This window comes from Monodelphis domestica, chromosome 2 (assembly GCF_027887165.1).
Source record: "Monodelphis domestica isolate mMonDom1 chromosome 2, mMonDom1.pri, whole genome shotgun sequence".
In the NCBI taxonomy this organism is placed as follows: domain Eukaryota; kingdom Metazoa; phylum Chordata; class Mammalia; order Didelphimorphia; family Didelphidae; genus Monodelphis; species Monodelphis domestica.
Genome location: NC_077228.1, coordinates 543,953,086 through 543,975,160, shown reverse-complemented (window position 1 = coordinate 543,975,160; position 22,075 = coordinate 543,953,086). Strand labels below are relative to the sequence as shown.

General features: G+C 55.4%; 2 protein-coding genes across 17 annotated transcripts in view; one reads left to right on the top strand and one right to left on the bottom strand.

Moving 5' to 3' along the window:
* The window catches only part of LOC100026020 (zinc finger protein OZF-like), a 515,718-nt gene that overhangs the window by 264,285 nt on the left and 229,358 nt on the right, over positions 1 to 22,075 (bottom strand). The window lies entirely within an intron of this gene.
* The window catches only part of TRPM2 (transient receptor potential cation channel subfamily M member 2), a 59,091-nt gene that overhangs the window by 22,172 nt on the left and 14,844 nt on the right, over positions 1 to 22,075 (top strand). For 4 of the 7 annotated variants that reach the window (XM_056814469.1, XM_056814470.1, XM_056814474.1 and 1 more), the window contains exons 4-16: positions 3,941 to 4,109; positions 5,398 to 5,578; positions 6,884 to 7,050; positions 7,719 to 7,899; positions 8,065 to 8,126; positions 8,433 to 8,633; positions 11,821 to 11,923; positions 12,167 to 12,288; positions 12,774 to 13,124; positions 16,144 to 16,281; positions 17,405 to 17,534; positions 17,763 to 17,908; positions 19,202 to 19,314. In XM_056814469.1, the coding sequence (XP_056670447.1) occupies positions 3,941 to 4,109; positions 5,398 to 5,578; positions 6,884 to 7,050; positions 7,719 to 7,899; positions 8,065 to 8,126; positions 8,433 to 8,633; positions 11,821 to 11,923; positions 12,167 to 12,288; positions 12,774 to 13,124; positions 16,144 to 16,281; positions 17,405 to 17,534; positions 17,763 to 17,908; positions 19,202 to 19,314 (2,064 nt within the window). The remainder of the gene's footprint in view (positions 1 to 3,940; positions 4,110 to 5,397; positions 5,579 to 6,883; positions 7,051 to 7,718; positions 7,900 to 8,064; positions 8,127 to 8,432; positions 8,634 to 11,820; positions 11,924 to 12,166; positions 12,289 to 12,773; positions 13,125 to 16,143; positions 16,282 to 17,404; positions 17,535 to 17,762; positions 17,909 to 19,201; positions 19,315 to 22,075) is intronic. The other 3 variants (XM_056814475.1, XM_056814472.1, XM_056814471.1) reach the window with 1 other exon arrangement.

Genomic DNA, 22,075 nt, shown 5'->3' with positions numbered 1-22,075 from the left:
CACACATGCCCTTTTCTAATGGGAAGAAAAGCTCCATCTCGGCCTTCCCATATTCAGTGCTTCCAGGTTGCTCTGATGGTAAACTGAGTTGGGAAGCCATCTTCCCAGGGGAGCATGTGGAGGCAGGTGAAGAGCCTGGGCCAGAGAGGCCTCTAACAGATTCTACCCAAATCATCTTCATGGGGGGCTCTTCAGGATATAGCCTGGGCTTCCTTTGAGCTCTCCTCAAGGAAGAGCCTCAAGCTCCCTGTTAGAGGAGATACTTCAGTCCTCAGAGACCCATCCCAGCTCCCCTTCCTCCAGATCCTCAGTGCCCACTTAGCTTCCAGGCTCAACAGGATGGACTGGGCCTACCTGAGGCTCTACCCCAGCCACTTTGATGTTCCAAGTTGGAGCCAAAGATGACACTTCTCTTTTAATATTAACCTATTTTTAAGCTCTAGTTATATATATATATATGTATATATATACACATTATATATACACATATGTATATATATGTATACACATGTGTATGTATTAATGCATGCATATATCTATATACCTATTTATGTCTTGTCCTTTCATCCTATACAGTTTGTCACTGTTCCCTTTAAGTGTGCTTCTTTTTGCTGCCCAGGTAATAACAACAGTTTTTAAGAGTTGCCAATGACCTCTTTTCTTATAGGGATACATATCATTTTAACTTATTGAGTCTCTTTAAAAAAGTTTTTTTTTGTTCTGTTTTGTTTTTCTTTTTCCCCTCTTTTTTAATTACCTTTTGATGATTATCTTGAGTTCTGTGCTTGGGCATCAAATTTTCTGTTCAGGTCTGGTCTTTTCTTTACGAATTCTTGAAATTCTTCTATTTTTTTAAACATTATTTTGTTTGGTCATTTCCAAACATTATTTATTGGAAACAAAGATCATTTTCTTTTCCTCCCCCCCCCCCCACCTCTCCCATAGCCGACGCATGATTCCACTGGGTATCACATGTGTTCTTGATTAGAACCCATTTCCGTGTTGTTGGTTTTTGCATTAGAGTGTTCATTTAGAGTCTCTCCTCAGTCATGTCCCCTCAACCCCTGTAGTCAAGCAGTTGCTTTTCCTCAGGGTATTTACTCCCACAATTTGTCCTCTGCTTGTGGATAGTGTTTTTTAGATCCCTGCAGATTGTTCAGGGACATTGCATTGACCCTAATGGAGAAGTCCATCACCTTCGATTGTACCTCTTCTTTTTTGTTGAATGACCATACTTTCCCATGTAAGAATATAGTTAGTTTTGCTGGGTAGTTGATTCTTGGTTGTAAACCTAGTTCCCTTGCTTTCCAGAATATCATATTCCATGCCTTTTGGTTTTTCAGTGTGGATGCAGCCAGATCCTGCATTATCCTCACTGTGGTTCCTTGGTATCTGAATGACTTCCTCTTGGCAGCTCGTAATATCTTTTCTTTGGTCTGATAGTTCTTGAATATGGCTATAACATTCCTGGCTATTGTCAATTGGGGATTAGGTACAGGAGGTGATCTGTGGATTCTTTCAATCTCCACTTTTCCCTCTTGTTCTAGGATATCGGGGCAGTTTTCTTTAATAATTTCCTATAGTATGATGTCCAGGATTTTTCTTTTGACATGGTCTTCTGGTAGACCAATGATTCTTAAATTGTCTCTCCTTGAACAATTTTCTAAATCCTCTGTTTTGTGAATGAGATGCTTCATATTTTCCTCAATTTTTTCATTCTTTTGGTTTTGTTTTATACTGTCCTGTTGCCTTGTGAGGACACTTAATTCTAGTTGTTGTATTCTGGTTCTTAAAGACTGGATTTCATCGTTGGCTTTTTGGTCATCCTTTTCCTTTTGGTCTGATTTTCTTTGGAGGTCATCTTTCATCCTCTTTACCTCATCTTTCATCTCCTTTTTATCCTCTTTCATCTTCTTCACCTCATCTTTCATCTCCTTTGCCTCATTTTCCAGCTGGTTGATTTTGGCTTTCAAGACACTATTTTCTGTTTCCAGATGATTTATCTTAGTTTTAAAGTTCTTTCCCCAATTGTCGTCAGCCTTTCTTAATTGTGTTCTGAATTGCATTTTGAGTTCTTCCAAAGCCTGTATCTAATTCGCTAGGATTTCTGATTTTTCCTTTGCTGATCCCTCCCCCTCTGTTTCATTTGCTCTTTGCTCATTACCTGTACAGAAGCTGTTTACTGTAATTTCTTTCTTCCTTTTTTTGCTGTTTGCTCAAGTTTACCCCTTCTTTGCTCCCTGTATTTGTCTGTGCTCTTGCTCCTCTCATTTTTTTTGTTTTGTTTTGGGGCTGTCAGTCTCCCACCTTGGACCTTTGTCAGATCTCTTGGTACAGTCTCTAGGGGAGGAATGTTAGCTTCCCTGTCCTCTGGAGGCTTTTGATCGGATTAAGTTCAACTGGGTTGGGCTGTATGTGCTCTGAGGCCAAAGACTCCTGGAAGGCTGGAACCGCCCAGGCTCTCTCCAGTTCTCTCCAGCTGCTTCTCCTCTGTTGGCAAGGTATCCCAGTACCTTTGCCTGCCCCGAGGTTCCTGTCCTTGCAGGAGGCCCTGCACTCTAGGGGGGGGGGGGGAAGAGAAGTCCTGGCCTCCCTGAACTCTGAGGAGTCCTGATGATGTTAGGTTCAACTGGGTTGGTCTGGATGTGCCCCGAGGCAAAAACTTCTAGTGAGACTGGAGCCAGATGGAACAACCCAGCCAGGGGGCTGCAGGCTCCCAGGTCTCTCCCTGGTTGCCTCCCCGCCTATGCTCTGAGCCCGGCACCCCACTACTCACAAGGTAGAACCCTCCAAATCAGCACCTTTGCCCGCCCAGAGGTTCCCACTGCTGCTGGGGGCTCAGCGCTCTGGGTTGGGGGGAGGGGTCCTGGGACCTTCCTTTTGCCTTTCCCTTAGACCCGAGTGTTCTAGGATTCTGGCTTTTGGGGGGCATACCTTTTGATTTGAGTCCAGAAGGAGGGTTCCCCAGCTCTGTCCTGTTGTTAAGTTTTAATTTCAGTCCCCTAGGAGCATTCAGTTTGTGATCTGTAAGGAAGAGTTTTCAGAGGTCTGAACTTTTGCTGCTTCTAAGATGCCATATTGACTCCGCCTCCCCAAATATGACACTCTCAAAAAGAGATGTTCGGAGTCAGAGAGGAGGAAGGCAACAAGGAAAGGTCCTAAGGACACCTGGGGGATTCCCCCCTGCCTTAGTCACCCCCAGAAAGGACCCCTGGAGCTCCTCAGCTTCCTTTGTGCTTGGGAATTAGGACAGCCATGTCTGGGCCAGCCAAGTTTCAGGGCCAACTCGCATGGAGGTAGGAGCAGACTCTGGCTTCTACCATGATCCCTCAGGAGGGTCACATGGGGTCCTGGCTATCCCATGGCCAGGGGTTCACTGGTAAGCCATAAGAGAAAGACCTCAAGGATGAACTCACTTGACCAGAGGAGGAAACATAGAGAAACAGGGATCCAGCCCAGAGGCCAACCATGAAAGCTCTCTCCATCTACCTGAAGGGGGCAGGTGTGCTGAAGAAAGGTTAGCCTGGATGCTATTGGACTGGCACCAAGCAATGCAAGGTAGAAGAGGGGACATTCTGGCCCAATACAAGGACCAACTTTCTAGCATCCATTGGTCTAGCAATGAAACAAGTTGCTTTGGAAGGTGGTGATTTCTCCAACACTGGAGGTATTCAAGTAGAGTCTGAACTGTAGAGGATATTGTAGGGGGCCTCCCTGGACTTGGACTAGATAAAAGTGGGGTCCCTCCCCCTCCTCTGCCCCATTCCTGCTTAAAGAGCCACATCCTTCTTTGTAAGTATTCTTCCATGTGGCCACATTCTGTGGCCTTCCTGCTCCCCTCCCATCGGTCCTGTCAGCAGAGACAATTTGGGTCCCTCTCTGGATGCTTGAAGGGGCTCCTGGGTGGGCCAAATCTGATGAGGTGTGTGTGCCCTTTTAGGAAGGTGGTGTGTGAGTGTGGCTACACACGGGAACAGCACCTGGAGGAGGCCACCAAGCCCCAGGTGTTCCAGGGTAAAGAATGGGACCTGAAGAAGCACGTCCAAGAGATGCCCACCGACGCCTTTGGGGACATTGTCTTCACCGGCTTGGGACAGAAGGTGGGAAAGGTTGGTTCTCCGTGACTTTGTTGTTCTTGGGGGACTGATGAGGCTGCTCATAGATTGGGGTGTGGAGATGCTTGTATTCTCCTTCCCGTTGGGGAAGCCAAGCCACTGAGGCCCCAGGGAAGAGGGAAGGGAATCTACATTTATTAAGCGCCTACTTGCAGATGAGGCAACTGAGCAGAGGTTAAAGTGACTTGCCAAGGTCACTCAGCTAGTGAGTGTCTGAGGAAGAATGGAAATCCGGATCTTCCTGACCCTGGACCCTGTGGTCTCTTTCTGCTGACCACCAGCAGCCTCTTGCCAAGGGAGTGCCCACCTCTCTAACTGGTACAGCTGGGCTCTTCCTCCCTCCCTCTCCAGTGGGAGAAGAAAAGAGGAAGATGCTTCATGCATTCCTTCATGGTGACTGAGCAGCCTTTCAATGGGGTGTGGTTGGTTCAGAGTTTGCCCAGCCTGGCAGGAGATGGGTTCCCGGCCTGGCAGTGGGCCTGGCAGAGGCCAGTGAGGGGCAGAACACAAGCTCCTAGCAGACACGGCCCACCTTGTTGGCTTTGATCTCGGGGCCTTGTATACGGGAGGCGATTACTGAATGGTGCTGAACTGACTTTCATGGAGCTGAGAAGACGTCCTTTCTGCCCCCAAATGGGCTTGGCATCTTTTAGCCAGGAGAGAAGGAGTGCGAGAGCCCATTAGAGAAGGGAAATGGGTTCGGAAGGAGGCGGCTGCCCTTTCTCTCCTTCCGGGGTCGAACTCTTCTTCCCCTCTGGGGAAGGCTTAAGGAAGGAAGCAGCATTTGTTCCTCGCCTGCTGCCAGGGGCCTGGCACTGCGCTAAGGGGCAGGGCTGCCCAGAACACAGGGATGGATGGCCCCTGCCTTCCAGGAGTCTGCAGTCTATCTAGGGGGATGCAGGAATGTCTGGTGGGGCGGGGAAAGGCCACTGGCCTCGCGAGGGCGCCACTGGAACCGAGGCTCGGACCGTGAGCATTCCAGGCATGCAGAGCAGTCAGGGCAATGCAGAGGTGCCCAGGCAGGAAATACAGGTTGCTGGTGAGAAATAGGCTGGATGGTAGAGTGCATGGAGGGGAGGCAAGTGGGAAGGGCTTCGAATGCCGAGCACCAGAGTCTGTGCTTGATGCTGGAGGCGCCACAGGTTAGCGGGAGGAGGAGGCAGCTTGTGCCTCGGTTCTTCACGCCCGGCCGTGATGAATCCCGACAGCCTTTTCGGACAGAACGAGCTTGATGCGCCATCCGCAGGGCCTTGACTTCCTTCCCGCCTCTGTGTGTTTGCAGTACGTACGTGTGTCTCAGGACACTCCCCCTGGCGTGATCTACCACCTCATGACGCAGCACTGGGGCCTCGACGTGCCCAACCTGCTGATCTCCGTCACTGGAGGGGCGAAAAACTTCAACATGAAAGTCAGGCTGAAGAGCATCTTCCGAAGGGGCTTGGTCAAGGTGGCCCAGACGACAGGTGGGTGGCCCGGGGGGCGGAGGCAGAGAGGGCCCTCTGCCCACCCCTGCCCAGAGTCTGACCTCCAAAGCCACGGCCCCTGCCTCCCAGGTGGCCACTGTGTTTCCTCGGCCCCTCCAAGCCGTTGTGCCCCGAACCCGCCCGACAGTGCCCAGGGCAGTGTTGGCGAAGGAGCCGCCCCTGGGGCGCTGCGCGGGTCCCCCTCTTCCCAGCTCCCCCTGCCCAGCTGCCCAAAGCCAGCACGTCCTCCCCTGGGCCGCTTGGAGGGGCAGTTTGGGCACCCGGCTTGAAGTGCTGGTCTAGAGACCCTGGCTGGGTGCGGGTGTTCTGAAAGTGCTCTCAATGGGCATCTTCTCGGTACAGTCTGTGGCCACAGCTAGGACGTGCCCCAGGGCAGGGTTCTCGGTCTGGGAGTCAGAAAGACCTGAGTTTGAATCCTGCCTCAAACCCAAGGAGCCTTGTGACTCCGGGCAATGAAGGGCTTGGATTGGCCGGCCTTGAGGCTCTCCCGGTGCCAAATACATGGGCCTCTGAGAGACGCGTTGGGGCCGGACCAGCAAAACTATGGGCTGCCCTGGAGAGTTCCCGAGGCTGCAAAGACACGGCAGGGACCAAGGGCGCTGGGGCCGGGGGGTGGAGCCGACTGTCTCCTCCTTGGAAGGAAGAGGAGTTTGGAGAAGCCTCCTGGAGAAGGCGGGCTTTTAGGTCAGCGCGGAGGAGGGCGAGTGCTCCAGGCATGGGACGCCCGAGCTGAGGGATGGAGGCGCATCCAGGAGGCCAGGGTCCCTGGATCCAAGACTCTGTGTTGGGGAGGACACTGGAAATGGAGGAAGGGGCTGGTTTGGAAGGAGCCTTGAATGCCAACACAGCATCTGTATGGGGCCCTTACTGAGGACGAGGAGACAGGAGGAAGTCCCTTTGGCGGCTGAACCAAGGATGGGCTGGGGGCCCCTGAGCCGTCACGGTGTGGGGCGCTGAGGGCCTCCGCCAGGGTGGCCGTGCCAGAGGCGAGAAATGGGCGACATCCACAAGAGGGGCTGCCAGGGAGGCTGTGGCGGCCCAGTCGCCAGGCCTTGGCGCCATATTGGATCTGGGCGGGTGGGAGCGCGTCGCCCTCCGCAGTCGCTGGGGAGGTGGACAGGAGCCGGGTTTAAGGGAGAACATAGCAAACTGCTTTGGACGTAGGAGTTTGAGGCACTTTCTGGGCGTCCCGGGCCGGCCTGCAGCGCAGGCCGGGGACCAGGAGGAGCCGCTTCCATTTCCGACGCTCAGCCGCCGGCGCCCCTCTGTTCGCTTCCTCCCCAGGGGCCTGGATCATAACTGGGGGCTCCCACGCGGGGGTCATGAAGCAGGTCGGGGAGGCCGTGCGCGACTTCAGCCTGAGCAGCAGCTACAAGGAAGGCGAAGTCATCACCATCGGCATCGCCACCTGGGGCACCGTGCACAATCGGGAGAGCCTCATCTACCCCTCGGTGAGTCGGGCCCAGCCGGGCATCCCCGGGGTCCAGGGTTGGGGCCGCCTGCCCGGGAGCCGCTGGGCTGTCGTCCAGCACCGAGCCTCAGGCACTTCCTGGTTCTACGACCCTGTGTGCCTCAACTTCCTCATCTGTAAAATGAGCCGGAGAAAGAGTCGCTCCGCCAGGAAAACTTGGAATAGTGCCATGAAGAGCCAGACATGGCTGAGATGACTGAGCAGGGAAACGGCTCGACAGGCCGCGCGGAGGGGCCGGAGGCCCAGGGCCTGCCGTCAGGAAGACCCGAGTTGGCCCGGGGCCCTTCCTAGCTGGGGGACCCTGGACCTCGGTGGGCCTCAGTTTCCTCAGCTGCAAAGCTGGGATAAGAGCAGCAGCCGCTTAAAGGGTCAAATTAGACAGTCACTGAGCTGTTGAGCACAGCCGCGGCACCCAGCAGACACCGCAGAAATTGTTCTTACAAGCCGCCCCTTCTGCATACGGGCACACCGAGGCAAATGGAGAGGGTGCTGGGGAGCAGGAAGGGCCTTCCTTCCGGCTTCCCAGACTAGCCTGGCCTGTGTGGCTCCCGGAGGCCAGCCTGGGGTCTCTGGCTGCCCCTCTCCCTCTCGGGGCTCCCGTCAGTGGCCCCCGGCCCGGGCCCTGACTCTTTTCTGGGGGATCCCCAGGGAGGCTTCCCCGCCGAGTACATCTTGGATGAGGAGAGCCAAGGGAATCTCTCGTGCCTGGACAACAACCACTCGCACTTCATCCTGGTGGACGACGGGACTCACGGCAGATACGGGGTGGAGATCCTCCTGAGGACCAAACTGGAGAAGTTCATCTCCGAGCAGACGAAGGAAAGAGGAGGTGAGGGGCTGACGTTCCCAGAGAGGGGGGCTGGGGGGCGAGACGGCCTCCTCGTCGTCGTCCTCGGGCCGGCCGCCAGCGGGCCCCACACCGGAGGTCACAGCGGGGCTCTGCGGAGGCCCGAGCTCGCCTCTGACCTCACTGCGCCCCTGTGCTTGTCCGCAGGGGTGGCCATCAAGATCCCCATCGTCTGTGTGGTCCTGGAGGGAGGGCCTGGCACGCTGGACGTAAGTATGGGCCGAGGACCCCAGGGCCAGGGGCGGCTTCCCAAGGAAGGAAGGGGAAGAAGCCGGCCGTCGGGGCCATCAGAAGGGACTTGGGGTGCAGCTGGCCCCAGTCAGGAGCCCCTGGCTCGAGCCTTGCCCCCTCCTGGCTGTGTGACTGCGGAGGTCTAGAGCGCTCTCGGGCCGCGTCAGCCGCCCGGCTGGTGAGGGAGATGCCAGGGCCGTCCCCGGCTCTCTTCGTTCTTCCCTTTCATGGACTCCCCGAGGGGTCCGCGGGGCTTCCCTGACGGCGGCTCCTTTCTGTCCCAGACCATATTCAACGCCATGACCAACGGCACCCCCTGCGTGATCGTGGAGGGCTCGGGGCGCGTGGCCGACGTCATCGCTCAGGTGGCCAACCTGCCCATCTCGGAGATCACCATCTCCCTGATCCAGAAGAAGCTGAGCTCGCTCTTCCACGAGACCTTCGACACGTTCACCGAGAGCAAGATCGTCGAGTGGACCAAGAAGGTGAGGAGGCCGCCCTGGCCTGTCAGGAGCTCCGGGGGGCCGAGACGCTTGGCCCCGGGATCAGGCGTGAATTCAGGGTCAGCGGGGGCTTTCCCGTCTTAGCGACAACAGGGCTTTGTCAGCTGCTGGGCACCGGGTTGGCACCGGGCATGCCAGGGTGCCCACCCTTGAGGATCCAACCCTCCGTGGGCACGTCGGAGCTGGCCGAGTCCTCGCAGGGATGGATTGGCACAGCCGGAGGGAAGTTGGGCAGCCACCTCCCTGGCCCAGCCCAGGACAGGAAATGCTGTGGGCAGTCGTGCTCCCTCCCCCTCTTCACCCTGGGTGGGGGGAGGACCCCACGATGATCACTGGGCTGTGGCTGCATTCGTCTGACCAGCTAACAGTTCGGGCCATTCCTGGATCTACGTTGGAATGAGCTGGGAAGGTCCCTGGCCCAAACTCTGCGAATGAGCGCAGCCACAGGAGGCTCACTACCTGCTGGGGCAGCAGCCCATTCTGCTGGTCAGCTAACACAGGGCAGAAACGGGCTCCCTGTGACTGACGGTCTCGCACCTTTTCCACCCCGGGGCACATCTAGGAAGTGGCCTCGATGCTCGGGAATCCTAGAAAGATCTGTGGCTGCAGAAGACGTAGTCAAGGGAGCCTGTGGGGGCCTGTGGTGGCAAAGGGACAGCCACGCTCTAGAGCAGTGATGGTGAACCTTTTAGAGGGAGGGCCGATGTGCCAGGCACATGTGGAGGGGGAGGGGGCAACCTGGCCCGTGTCCCTCTGACTTTCTAGCAGTGAACTCTGGCGAACTCTGAGCTGGAGCGATGTGTCCCCTCTGGCACGTGGGCCATAGGCTCGCCACCACAGCCTGGAGGGACCCCTTCCACCAGCACGTTTGCATCATGTGAGCAAGTTACCAGGAAGATGTTTGCACTTGTCTAGTAGATGGGCCTGAGGGGTGGGTGTCTTGTGCGCACATGTCTGTGCACACGTGTGTGCTATACGCCCATGTGTTAACATATGTGCATGTGAGTGTGTGGTGTGTGTACATGCATGAATGAATGTGTATGTTCTGTTTGTAAGTGTGGCATGTGAGTGTGAGTGTGTGTGTGTGGAGGATCCAGTGGCTGGAGGGCAAAAAGGCACAAGCTCTCTTGCTGGGTCCAATTGTTAGCGCAGGCACTGCAGTGCTCACTGGCCCTCCATACATGTTCTTAGAAGTTGGGGGGTCTTGTCTCTATGGATGGGTCATGGCCTGCCATTGTGCTCCCCCGGGGGATTTAGGGGCTCTAAGCACCCCCATGCCCTCGAGTCACTGAGCCATCAAGCCTCCCCCCTCCTGGAGCCACGGCTGCCCAAGCCTCTGCAGATGGGGGAGAAGGTCCAGGGTGTGGCTCGGTGCGGCTCGGCAGGGCTCGGAGTGGCTCAGTGTGGCTGGGCGTGGCTCAGTGTGGTTCAGAGTGGCTCAGTGTGGGTGGGCGTGGCTCAGTGTGGCTCAGAGTGGCTCAGTGTGGCTGGGCGTGACTGGGTGTGGCTCAGTGTGGCTGGGCGTGGCTCAGAGTGGCTCAGTGCTGCTCTGCTCGGAGTGGCTTGGTGTGGCTGGGCGTGGCTGGGCGTGGTTCAGAGTGGCTCAGTGTGGCTGGGCGTGGTTCAGAGTGGCTCAGTGTGGCTCTGCGCTGCTAGGAGTGGCTTGGTGTGGCTGGGCGTGGCTCGGAGTGGCTCAGCGTGGCTGGGCGTGACTGGGCGCGACTCGGAGTGGCTCAGTGTGGCTGGGCGTGGTTCAGAGTGGCTCAGTGTGGCTCTGCGCTGCTAGGAGTGGCTTGGTGTGGCTGGGCATGGCTTGGAGCGGCTCAGCGTGGCTCGGCCCCCACAGAACCATGGTGCCCCCAAGTTCAGATGCTCCAGCCTGGGCTTGATTCTGGGGTTTGCTTGAGGCTCTACGGCTTGTCCATAGCAAACTGCACTGAACAGAGCAACCAAAGCAAGAGAATAATCCCAGCTCATTCCTTTGGGTTGGGTCAAGTTCAGAGGGAGGGAATGAGCCCTCCTCCCCGGGGCCTGGATGGGGCGAGTTCAGAACTGAGCAGGTGAGTCCTTCACCCCCTGCCTGCCCCGGGGATGTCTCAGCTCATGCCTGTCTCCCCTCCTGTGGCACTGAGGAAACACTTGTCAAGGAATGTTGGGCAATGGGGCAACTGAGTGGCCCAGGGGATGGAGCTCCAGGCCTGGAGTTGGGAGGATCTGAGTTCAAATCTGGCTTCAGACACCTCCCTGCTAGGTGACCCTGGGCAAGTCACTTCACCCCATGTGCCTAGCCCTTGCTCTTCCCTCCTAGAGTTGTAGGACTAGGACAGAAAGCAAGGGGTGACGGGGCCTGCCTGGAGAGCAGCGAAGCTCAAAGAACGCAGAGGCTGGGAGTGGGCTGGCTCTGGGCTCAGGGAAGATTTGGGGGCCCTCCATGAAGAGCAAGCCCAGAGCTGTGTGGGGAAGCGAGTTCCCATCCGACCCTCAGACAGTGAGAATTCACTGTGAGCTGGAGGTTGGCCCGCCTGGCTCCCCCCCCCCCCAGATATGAGGGGGACCTGGCTGGGCCTGCGGGGCCCCTCCTGAAGTCACCCCTTCTCCCAGGGGCTCCACGTGGGGCCTCACAGGATCACTCAGTCAGCCAGTGAGCATGGGTTGAGCCCCTACTGTGTGCCAGGTGCCATGCTTAGGGGTACAAAGCCCAAAACAAGGCAGTGCCTGCCCTCAAGGGCCTTACAATCTAGTCCAAAGCTTGTGTGTGCATGTGTGCATGCGTGTGTGCATGTATGTGCATGTGTGTTCGCGTGTAACATGGGGGCACAAATGAACACAAGGCGCCTGGGGGAGGTGCTCGAAGCAAAGGGCTCCGGAAGGGCACGGTGGGTATACTGAGGCAGACTCCCTTAGGGGAGCCCCTCCCTCGGTTCTGCTCTTCGAGGGTTAGCCAAGCTGGAAGGGCTGGCCATGAGGTGGGGGCCCAGGAGGAGGCGGATCTTCAGTCCACCAGAAACCAAAGTGGAGCCTGAAAAAGAAAAGCAGGCGGGGAGGGGCGGGCACAGGAGGGCGCTGGGAGCAGCTGGCAGGGTGGCTGCGGCAGACGGGCCTCTGGGTGCAGGACGCAGCTCAGTTCCTGCCCAGGTAAGCAGGGCCACCCCGGGGTGCTTCGTTGCAGATCCAGGACATCGTGCGGAAGAGGCAGCTGCTCACCATCTACCGGGAGGGCAAAGACGGCCAGCAGGACGTGGACGTGGCGATCCTCCAGGCCCTGCTGAAAGGTGAGCCTGACCAAGTGGCTGCAGGAGCCGGACTCTGCCGGCTCCGGTGCCGGCCAAAGCAGGGAACCAGCCGGCCCTGGGCATGTGCTGGTCGTGCCCTCGGGGAGCTTCCGGTCCTCCAGGAGGAGGGCGGGGCGGGGAGGAAGCTGGACAGACACCCACTGAGTCAGCCGAGCCAGGCAGGCGGGCACCCAGAGGCTCCGATCCCGGCCAAAGCCCCCTCCCTGCCCCCTTCTCCCTCAGCCTCGAGGAACCACGACCACGTCGGGCATGAGAACTGGGACCACCAGCTGAAGCTGGCCGTGGCCTGGAACCGGGTGGACATCGCCAGAAGCGAGATTTTCACGGACGAGCGCCAGTGGAAGGTGGGCCCTGGAGGCGCGGAGGGGAAGGGAGCAGCCAGGCGAGGGCGGGCGGTGGGCGGCGGCACCTTTGGGCTCCTGCACGGCAGGCCCGTGCTTTCTGCCGGACGCGGATGACGGGCCTCAGCCTGGGGCTTGGTAGGGGGAAGCCGGGGGCTCTCTAAGCACGGCGATTCGGGGAGAACCATAAGGGAACCGGAACCAGGGAGGCGAGGGAGGGCCTCACTGTGCAGCCAGGCATTTCAGCCACATCCGCCCCTCCGTGACCTCTGGGGGGTTCTGGGCAAACCACTAGAGCCGCCGGCCACTTCCTTCTGCGGCCCATTTTCTAGAGGAGGAAACTGAGGCAAACAGGGGGAAGTGACTTGTTCAGGGCCACTGGGCTAGTAAGAGCCCGAGGCTGCATTTGCACCCGGAGAGATGACTAGGGAACGTAGTCAGCTCGTAGGCCCCCGCCCACGGCCGCCTTCGGGCTGCTCTTGTCGCAGCCCTCCGATCTGCACCCGATGATGGCGGCCGCCCTGATCACCAACAAGCCGGAGTTCGTGAAGCTCTTCCTGGAGAACGGGGTCCGCCTCAAGGAGTTCGTCACGTGGGACACGCTGATTTACCTCTACGAGAACCTGGCGCCGTCCAGCCTGTTCCACAGCAAGCTGCAGAAGGTGCTGACGGAGGAGATGGAGCGCTCCGCCTACTCGGCCCTGCCCAAGATCCAGATGCACCACGTGTCGCAAGTGCTCCGGGAGCTGCTCGGGGACTTCACGCAGCCGCTGTACCCCAAGCCCAAGCACAGTGAGCGGCCCCGGCTGTCCCTGGCGGTGCCTCACATTAAGCTCAATGTACGGTGCTGCCTTTCCCCGCCCCTCCCCCCTAGGCTAGCGCTGTCCGAGGTAGCGGCCGGGCCCCAGGCACTTCCCCTTCTCAGCCCCGCCTCCGCCCCCCTGGGCCTTTGCTCCTCCTCCTCCCCCGCCTCGGAGCCCTTCCTGGGCGCACAGCCTTGTCCCTGACCGTCTGGCTTTGCTCCTGGCTTTGCTCTTCCCTCGTCACCCCACCTTTGGCTTCCAGGCCCGAGTTTCTGGGACGCCGCGACGGGTGCTTCCCGTTGGGGTTTGGGGCGCGGTGGGGGTCCCATCTCAGAGAGAGCCGTGAACTGGGAGGAGCCCCCCTGGTCTCTCTGAAGGAGGCGGAGGCTGTCTCCCTGAACTCTCCCTGCCGGGCACCCTGCTTGGCCCGGCCGCCTAGCATTTGTGTCCGTGGCTGGGCTAAGGGAACGCTAGATGCCCCTGTGGGAGCTGCAGGCGATTCCCAAGTAGTGAGGGCAGTTAACAGACCGGGTGGCCGAGTCACGATCAGAAAGGCACTCGCCGGCGGGACTTGGGCTGCCTCCAGGGAAGGAAGAGGGCGCCCCCCCCCCATTTGGAGTCCTGTGGCCTTCCCAGGCTCCATGGTTTAAGGGGGGCCTTGGTAAGCTGGGCAGTCCACAGGATGGAGACGAGGTGGTGAAGGGCCCCGAGTTCGAAACATGAGGCGACTCTTGAAGGCCCTGGGCTGGCTGACCTGGGCAGGAAAACGTTTAGGGGTGCGCCCGGGAGCTGTCTCAGATATGTATGACAAGGCCAAGCTGGAGGGAGGATCAGGCTTATGGAGTTTGGGGGGGAGGGGGAGCTGCTCAGGAGGTAGTGATCTCCCCTTCCTTGGAGGGCTTTAAACACAGGCGGGAGAACCACTGGAGAGTTGTTGTGTTTTCCAGTGGGGATTGCTCTCAGTCCAACCAATCAACCAACCAACATGCATTTATTAAGCAAGCACTTGCTATCAACAAGGCCCTGGGCCAGTCCCTGGGGTACTCGGACTGTGAGTGAAATAATCCTTGCCACAAGGACCTTCCATTCCCAGGAGGGTGCAACAAGGGCTTGGAGAGACACTTTGCTGCATGGGTTGGGCTTCGTGGCTCCTGTCTGTGAGGGGTTGGACTAGATTATTCAAGCTTGTGGCCACAAGGATTAATTCCAAGTGATTTTTAGCAACTTATTTATAAAATGGAGGGAAAGGGAAGTAGAGACATGAGGAAGAGGGAACAGTAAGAAATCTACCTTAACGAGCTGGACTATTGCTCAAGCTCTGGCTTTACGCCAGCAGGGCTCCAGAAGCCCCGGCAGGAGGACCTAAGGGTCAAGTAACAAAGGTTTTAACCAAGAGGCCTCCTCCCAGAGGTTAGGACCACCAGGAAATCCAGGGAAGAAGTCAGCCTTTCTCACTCACCCATGTGGTAGTCCTAGTCAAAGCAGTCCTCAGCCAGAGCTCCTCTAGGGTCAAGTTCAAGGTGAAAGACCTCTTCACAGGAAGTTCTTGGCCTTTTTAAAGATCATTCCTTTTTGTCACTTCCTGTGACTTCCTTCCATTTTATGTGGACCAATTACAGCTAAAGCTTTGTTTAGGACTGCCCAGGGGGCACTCAGTGGGTTCTGATTCATCACCCAACCCACGATCGTACATATGGTCACAGACCTCCTCCACTTAAGGATAAGTGGGGTGTAGACAATTCTGGCGATTAAATCTAAAAAGGAGCCGGGGAGAGTGAATCCCATCTTCACAATCCCCTCTGTGATCATTTGGGAGACTAGTCTCCCCAATGGATCATTTGGCATAATCATCTTGTAGCACTAAAAATCTTCTAACTGCAGATGCATACAAAATTGCACCTTCTAAGAGGAAACTACAGTGCTTAGAGATAAGAGGGAAATAGAAGAGAGAGAAAGCAAAACCAATGTTTTCCTGGGCGCATCGACAAAAAGCCAATTGGGGGCAATCAGTCCCCTTTGGCATAAGAGTTTACATTCAAAATAAGTGTGCTCAACCCCCTTCAGTTCATTCTGGATCTTCTCAATGCAGTGTAGATTTCTGCAGGCATCTTTCTCCAAACAGTTCATTGTCTGGATTCAAGGAGTTAACCAGCTTCTTTCCCTGAAATTTTTCTCAAACCAAACGTTAAATCTTGGATTTTTATGAAAATACAATACATGGTATCCCTTCCCACCATGCCTTTCGGTGATCCCAGGAGCCAAATGAAGAGAATAATTTACAGGAGATGGGAGAATCCCCCTTGGCTGACCTTCCTCTACCAGCCTTTGCCCTGAAGTTCAGGGTTTCAGGGCCCGTTTGCCCTGGGACATGGCTATTCTTCCAAGAACAGAGAACCCTACAGGAGATTCAGAGGAAATCACTCTCAGCAAGGAGCCTAATCCACTCAGGCTTTTTGAACCCTGAAATCACAAATACTCATAAGCAGAAGGGACTTCAGCAGGGCCTGGTACAGTCCACCCCCTTGTAAATACCTCTGCTGACTGGTCACCCAGATACAGCCCCCAGAGCAGTTGTGTCCGTTCTGAAGGGGCTTGAGAAAGCCAAAGGCCTTCTTCCTCCATCCCGCTGTAATGTAGGTGGCCAAGGAAACTTCCTCTATGGGGCCCAAGTGTTACTTGGTATAAAGATCTGGCTTCAGGTGGTTGAAAGTTGATTTCCAAAGAGTGTGCTTCCCAAGTGGAATCTGTCTTCTGTACGCCAGAGAGCGGCCTTGGGCAGCCCTTTCCTCTTTGTGGCTCTTGGTTTCTGCCTTTCTTAAGTCCAGGGCTCGGGCCAATTGTCCCCAGGGTCTGTCCCTCAGTGATTCATCCTCAGACCATTCCCCAACAAAGCCAGTGAGTCACAAGCATCTTAACACTGTTCACATTGAGCTCGCGGTCTCTTGCAATGAAGCCTGCCTCATTCCAAGGCCACTCCCTCCGTCATTTCAGTAATGCTTTGCGCTTCTCTGGGCCAGCCTCCTTCAGGGGAGTTCTAACTCTCATCTGCTCCCAGGTGCAAGGAGTGAGCCTCCGGTCTCTCTACAAACGTTCTCCAGGCCGTGTCACTTTCACTATGGACCCTGTCCGAGACCTCCTCATTTGGGCCATCGTACAGAACCGCAAAGAACTGGCAGAAATCATCTGGGCCCAGGTACCCAGCTGACAGGACTTGTTAATAAGACCTTTCTTGTGTGGCATCTTTAGGGTTTGGTGAACTACGGGCAGGGGACCTCCGTAGGCCATTAAGGTGGCTCAAGGCCAGTGTCCGATGGCCTGGGGTGCATGGAGATGGATGGACGCAGCTCTGGGGAGCCCGGGATGGTGGGGCACCGGACTCACCTATCAGTAGTGCGAGATGAGTTATGGGTGGCAAATAACATTGGGAGGAGCGGGCACTCTTCAGAAGGGTGGGCGCCGAGGGGTCAAACCTTCCCTTCCGCGGTGCCAGTGAGTGAGAGGGAAGGGCAGCCGTGCAGAAGAGGCGTGGCTTTTCTGAAGGTGCAGGGCCTGAGGGTGGGGAGCTCGACTCTCACAGTGGACAGGGGAGGAAGAACGAAGGGGGTTAGGGCTGGCGCCCACTTATTCTTGGGGGCAGAGCCTCACTTCTCCCCCCAACAAGCAGCCAGCAAATCTACTCCCAGTGATATCCTGCACCCCACCTCCTCCCCAGAACAGCTGTGTGCAGGCCAGGCAGGCCCAGCCCTCTTAAGTACAAAGAGGCAGTAGAGGCCAATGCGTGGCGGCCAGACTTGACTGCAGCGCTGCCCCCCCCCCCCCCCCACAGCCTGCCTTTAGGCCCAGAAGGTATAAGATGCCTGACCACGTGGGCATTGAGCAAGTTGCAAGCATCAAGCCAATCCTGGCCAGCTCGCTCCCTAACGAAGGTCAAGTAGGGGAGGTCGGAAGGGGAGCCTGGAGCCCACCTTCCCTCAGCAGAGGGCTGGGCTGCCGCCCCAGAACTCAATCACTCCTCGCTCCACGCGGAAGCTCTGAGCGTGCCTTCGAGAACAGACTAGGGCCCTCGGTCGCTGGCTCAGCGCGGGCCGGCAGCCTCCCCCGGAGCAATCCGCCCAGCGGGCGCGTTCCGCACACAGGTCCTCCCTGCAGAGCTCATCCTCCGGAGGGACCCTCCCGGAGCCTCCGGAGTTCTGGCCACGCCTTCCGCTCTGGGCCTGGCCACCCCTCGGGTCGGGGAGGGAATGCCGGGAGGAGTTCTCACCGAGTGCTCCCCTGCGGAGGGCCGGATGACCCAGGCCCCTCCCCGCTGTCTTTAGAGTCAGGACTGCATCGCGGCGGCCTTGGCCTGCAGCAAGATCCTGAAGGAGCTGTCCAAGGAGGAGGACGACACGGACAGCTCCGAGGAGATGCTTACCCTGGCGGAGGAATACGAACACCGGGCCATTGGTGAGGTTCTCTTCTTGAGCGGGGCGCGCTGGAGACACCCTCTAGAACCCTGGCTTCAGGCCTGAGCCCAGACCCCTTTCCTGGCGCTTCCTCCATCCCAGAACGACCATGGGTGCCTGCCCTCTGGGCCCGGGATCAGGCTGGGCCAGTGTGTGGCAGGAGAGGGCTGGCCCTCACAAGGGAGTCAGGGCCGCTGGCAACACGTGCCCCCTGTCCCGGCCCTCTTAGGAGTCTTCACTGAGTGCTATCGGAAGGATGAGGAAAGAGCCCAGAAGCTCCTTATTCGAGTCTCCGAGGCCTGGGGGAAGACGACCTGTCTCCAGCTGGCTCTGGAAGCCAAAGACATGAAGTTTGTGTCCCATGGGGGCATCCAGGTGAGCCCTCCTGGCCGGGGTGTGTGTGTGTGTGTGTGTGTGTGTGTGTGTGTGTGTGTGTGGGTGTGTTAGGGGGAGGATCGGCCTCCCCAGAACCGGCAGGTTCTGTTTCCCAGCTAACTGTGGGCTATCAGCCCCCTTCTCCCTGTGCAGGCCTGGGCGCAGTGGAGGGCAGCCCTCATGGCCAGCCCTAGCTCGTGTGTACAGAGAGCAGCCCTTTATGGTGGCGTCTTTGGGCCTACTTACTGTGGAGCAGAGGGCGGTGCCTTGCCCAAGGCCACCCAGCTAGTATGGGCAGAGGCTGCCGCTTGAGTTGTGGCCACAGCTTCACTCTACACCTGGGCACCACTCAGGCAGGTCTGGGGAGGAGATGACCATGAGCGAACTGCAGCTTTGCGGGTGTCTCCTGAGGTGGGCATCAAGGGGGGCAAGGAGCTGTGTTCGAGGCCTGAGAGCTTAGACAGTAGAAAGACAGTGGCTGTCTCAGCACCGAGGAGGTGGACAGAGGACATGTGGATTGGAGTGGGCCTTCAAGGCTTAGGGAGGGAGCCCCTGGACTGGCAGAGGGCACAGGCTTGCATTTTCCTTTCCTTGGCTCTCTCCACTGCCATTTTCTGTCAGATGAAAGGGCTGGATCAGATGGACTGAGGCCCTTCCCCAGCTCCCACTTCTCTGATCCTGTGCTTCAACCCATTGACCCCCAGATCTTCCCAGTCTCCTTTGCCAGAAGACCCCTCCAGGGGCAACATTCTGTGATTACAAAAGAGATTCAGGGAAGTTTTAAGTCTTCTGTTTGAACCCAGTGCCAGGATTAAGTGGGGCCTCCAGCAAGAGACTGGCCCAAAACAAAGAGCCCAGGCCCCTTTCCCAGGAGAAGCTGTGCTAATGCTGCCTTGTCCCAGCAGCCTCTGCCTGGCAGACTTGTTGGGCCTGGCTGAGAGCTCCCTGGAGGTTGGGCCAGGTCTCATCTCTCCTAAGATTTTGCCAGTCTCCCCACATCCCATCCACCATGCCTACTTGGGGCTCTCAACATTGCTGTTCAGACTGTCCCTCATCCCCAGGGGAAGAAGAGGAGACAGAAAAGCCCGTCAGCCTCAAAGCCCACATTGAGCAGTGTTAGCTGTCTTCTTCCTTGCTGGGGCCATCCCACGTGTCTGCTTTTGCCTGGATGTGTGTGTGTGTGTGTGTGTGTGTGTGCACGCGTGTGCGCGTGTGTGCGTGGCACATCCTGGGCCCGGAGGGGGCCTTGACTGGTCTGTCCACTGGGATCTTTCTCTCCTTTTCTTCCCACAGGCCTTTCTGACCAAAGTCTGGTGGGGGCAGCTGTGCGTGGACAATGGCCTCTGGAGGGTGATTCTGTGTATGCTGGTGTTTCCCCTTCTCTACACAGGTGTCATCTCCTTCAGGTGCTGCTTTAGACTCTCCTGCACTTGGGGCTTGGTTTTTGGCCATTTTCTTTTTGAAGGATCCAGGACTTAAAAGAGAAAGTCAGGTAACAGAGCATCTTTGCTAGATGCCTCAGTGCTTCCCATGTCACCATTAGTGGCTCTCCCTCAAAACACCACTCTGCTGCCACCTGGTTGCACTGGATTAGAGAAGTTGAGCTAGAAGGGCCTTAGACACACTCTGAGCCAGTGACCTTATAACAGGGAGGTAAACTGAGACACAGCGGGCAGAAGGGACAGACAGAATTGAACTTGGGTCTCTTCTTGTCCAATCACTTCCCATACCCGCCTGCACTGAAACCTTGGATAAACATTTTAGGAGCTCAACATGCACCTAGAGTCTTCCCCCTCTGGTGTTTTCTGTTCTGGCTATTGTGGACACCATCCCTGCTGCCTCCAAAAGTCTGTGGTTTCATCAGGGAGTGGTGCCTCAGCCAGCAAATGCAGATCAGCCAGGTCACCACTGATGGGGGAGGAGGTGGCCTGGAGAGGTGGTAGAGCTGAAACTTGATTACTTTGGGTGGTCAGGTAAAGAACTAGGAAGAGGCTGTCAAGGCCTTGCTGGGGTGGTCCTTAGAGGGCACCAATGCCTTGGCCACCTTGCCCACAAGTGGTGAGAATTTTAGGACTCATGCTCAATTGGCATTGCCTTTGTACACTCAAGGTCAATCCCACCCAGAGAAGATGTTTCCGGAGAGGACTGGAGCAGGGACATGAATGTGTGTAAAAGAAACACCTGAGAAATGACATGGAAAAGTCAAGTCTCATGTGGAGCCCTCCCTCCATTTACTTTTGCCTCTATTATGTTTAATGTTCTATGAGGTGATGCTGCTCTTAATGTCCTACCGACATCAAAACCTGGCATTTTACAAATGAGTTTGTATTCTAAACAAGTAGTGCTCTTAGACGCCATCCCTTTCTCTGCAGGGGAGGAGGTACATTCTCGCTGATGAGGGCATCTTACGCCTCTTTGTTGTGGCTGCTAGTTTTATTTTGTTTTTTACACAAGTTAAACCTTTACAGGAGGAAATGATGGCCCAAGTGTGGTAGAAAAATGTTCACGGTTGCTCCTCTAATCTCTTCTCATCTTATTAATGTGTCCAAGTTGGAAAATGAAGCAGGTCAAACTGTGCCTCTTAGCAATGGGTTTGGGCCCACAAATAGCCGTTGCACTTCTATCCACAGTGAGATAGGTTTAAAGAAGATAATTCTGCATCTGGCAGAAAACCTGCCCTTCAGCTGGCACTTTTATAAATAGTCTCACAAAAGTGAGATCAAACTGCCTCCAAAATCACCCTTTCATCTCCTTGCCCTGTCTTGTGTTCGAGGAAGTGGGATGTTGAAAGTAGTACATGGATTTAGCTCACTAAGCTCTGCCTGCTGATCTCAGGAGGAACCAGATGGACTTGAGTAGTCTGAGGTAGGGATTTATAGTCATTTGGACAGAGATAATAGCTACTAGGGTATTCTGTGGGCACATCTTTCCATGTACCAGTTGTGGTCTTTGCCAAGACTCTTAAAAGTTCATAGGTACCACCCAATCTTCACAGGACATATTGGATAATGGTTTACACTTAATTTTCTTAGCCTCTATAGGCTCATGTTCACTGTGGAAGCAACTGGGAGACCAGTGTTATCACCCTTTCTCTCTGAAAAAAACCAAACAAACAAGCCCTTACCTTCTGTCTTAGAATCAATACTGTGTATCAGTTTTAAGGCAGAACAGTAAGGACTAGGCAATGGGGGTTAAGTGACTTGTCCAGCTAGGAAGTGTCTGAGACCAGATTTGAACTCAGGACCTCCCATCTGTAGCCCTGGCTCTCAATCCACTAAGCTACCAAGCAGCCCCCTCAACCTTTTTCTAAGGAGAGGAAACTTATAGTCATAGAATGTTGGATTTGGTAGGCTCTTGAGGGTTATCTCCAACTCCCTCCTTTTACAGATGTGGCAATGGAAACATAGGGAGGGGAGGTGATTCACCAGAAGCCACCCACCTCACACATGGCAGAATTCAGGCAGGAATTCTAGATATCTAACTTCCAATTCAGTAGAACATAGATCAGAGGGGTCTTTGAGGCTGACTGGTCTACCCACTGCATTTTTATTTATCATTTTTCTATTTTTGTTGTTGCAATAGTGTTTACAAGCCAAATAATCTGCTCATATCTAAGCTTCTATCACCTTCAAAAATGCTTCAAATGTCTCTATTTTACTGAATTGATTATTCTTTTATCATTGATGACTAGGCTAAGTCTTATAAGGTGTGTCCTTTTGAGTTGCATCTTGAGCTCCTTTGCTTTTTGGAATATATTATTCCATTTGCTCCTGAGATTTCTGGTGAATACAAAGTAATCTTGTGCTGTTCTAATTTTCTTTTCTTTTTATTAGAAGGTTTTTCTCCTGGTCACTTGCAGCAGGTGTTTTTGCTAAGTTTAAGTACCTAAAATTGTTGAGTTTAACTACTATATATCTTGGAGTTTAAAACAAAATTTCCCCTTAAGATGTCAATTGGTGCATTTTTCCTGTATTCAAAATTTCTGGGATGTTTAAGTAGATTATTTCTTGCAGTCAAGTATTTAGATGTTTGGTTTCGTTTTGCTTGAAATGTTTTGAGAGGACTGTGGTTGTTCTAGACTCCACACATCCTGCTTTCAAGATGAGGGGATTTTGCTTCTATACAAAGAGACCATTTCTTTCAGACTATTCTTCACTTATATTTTAT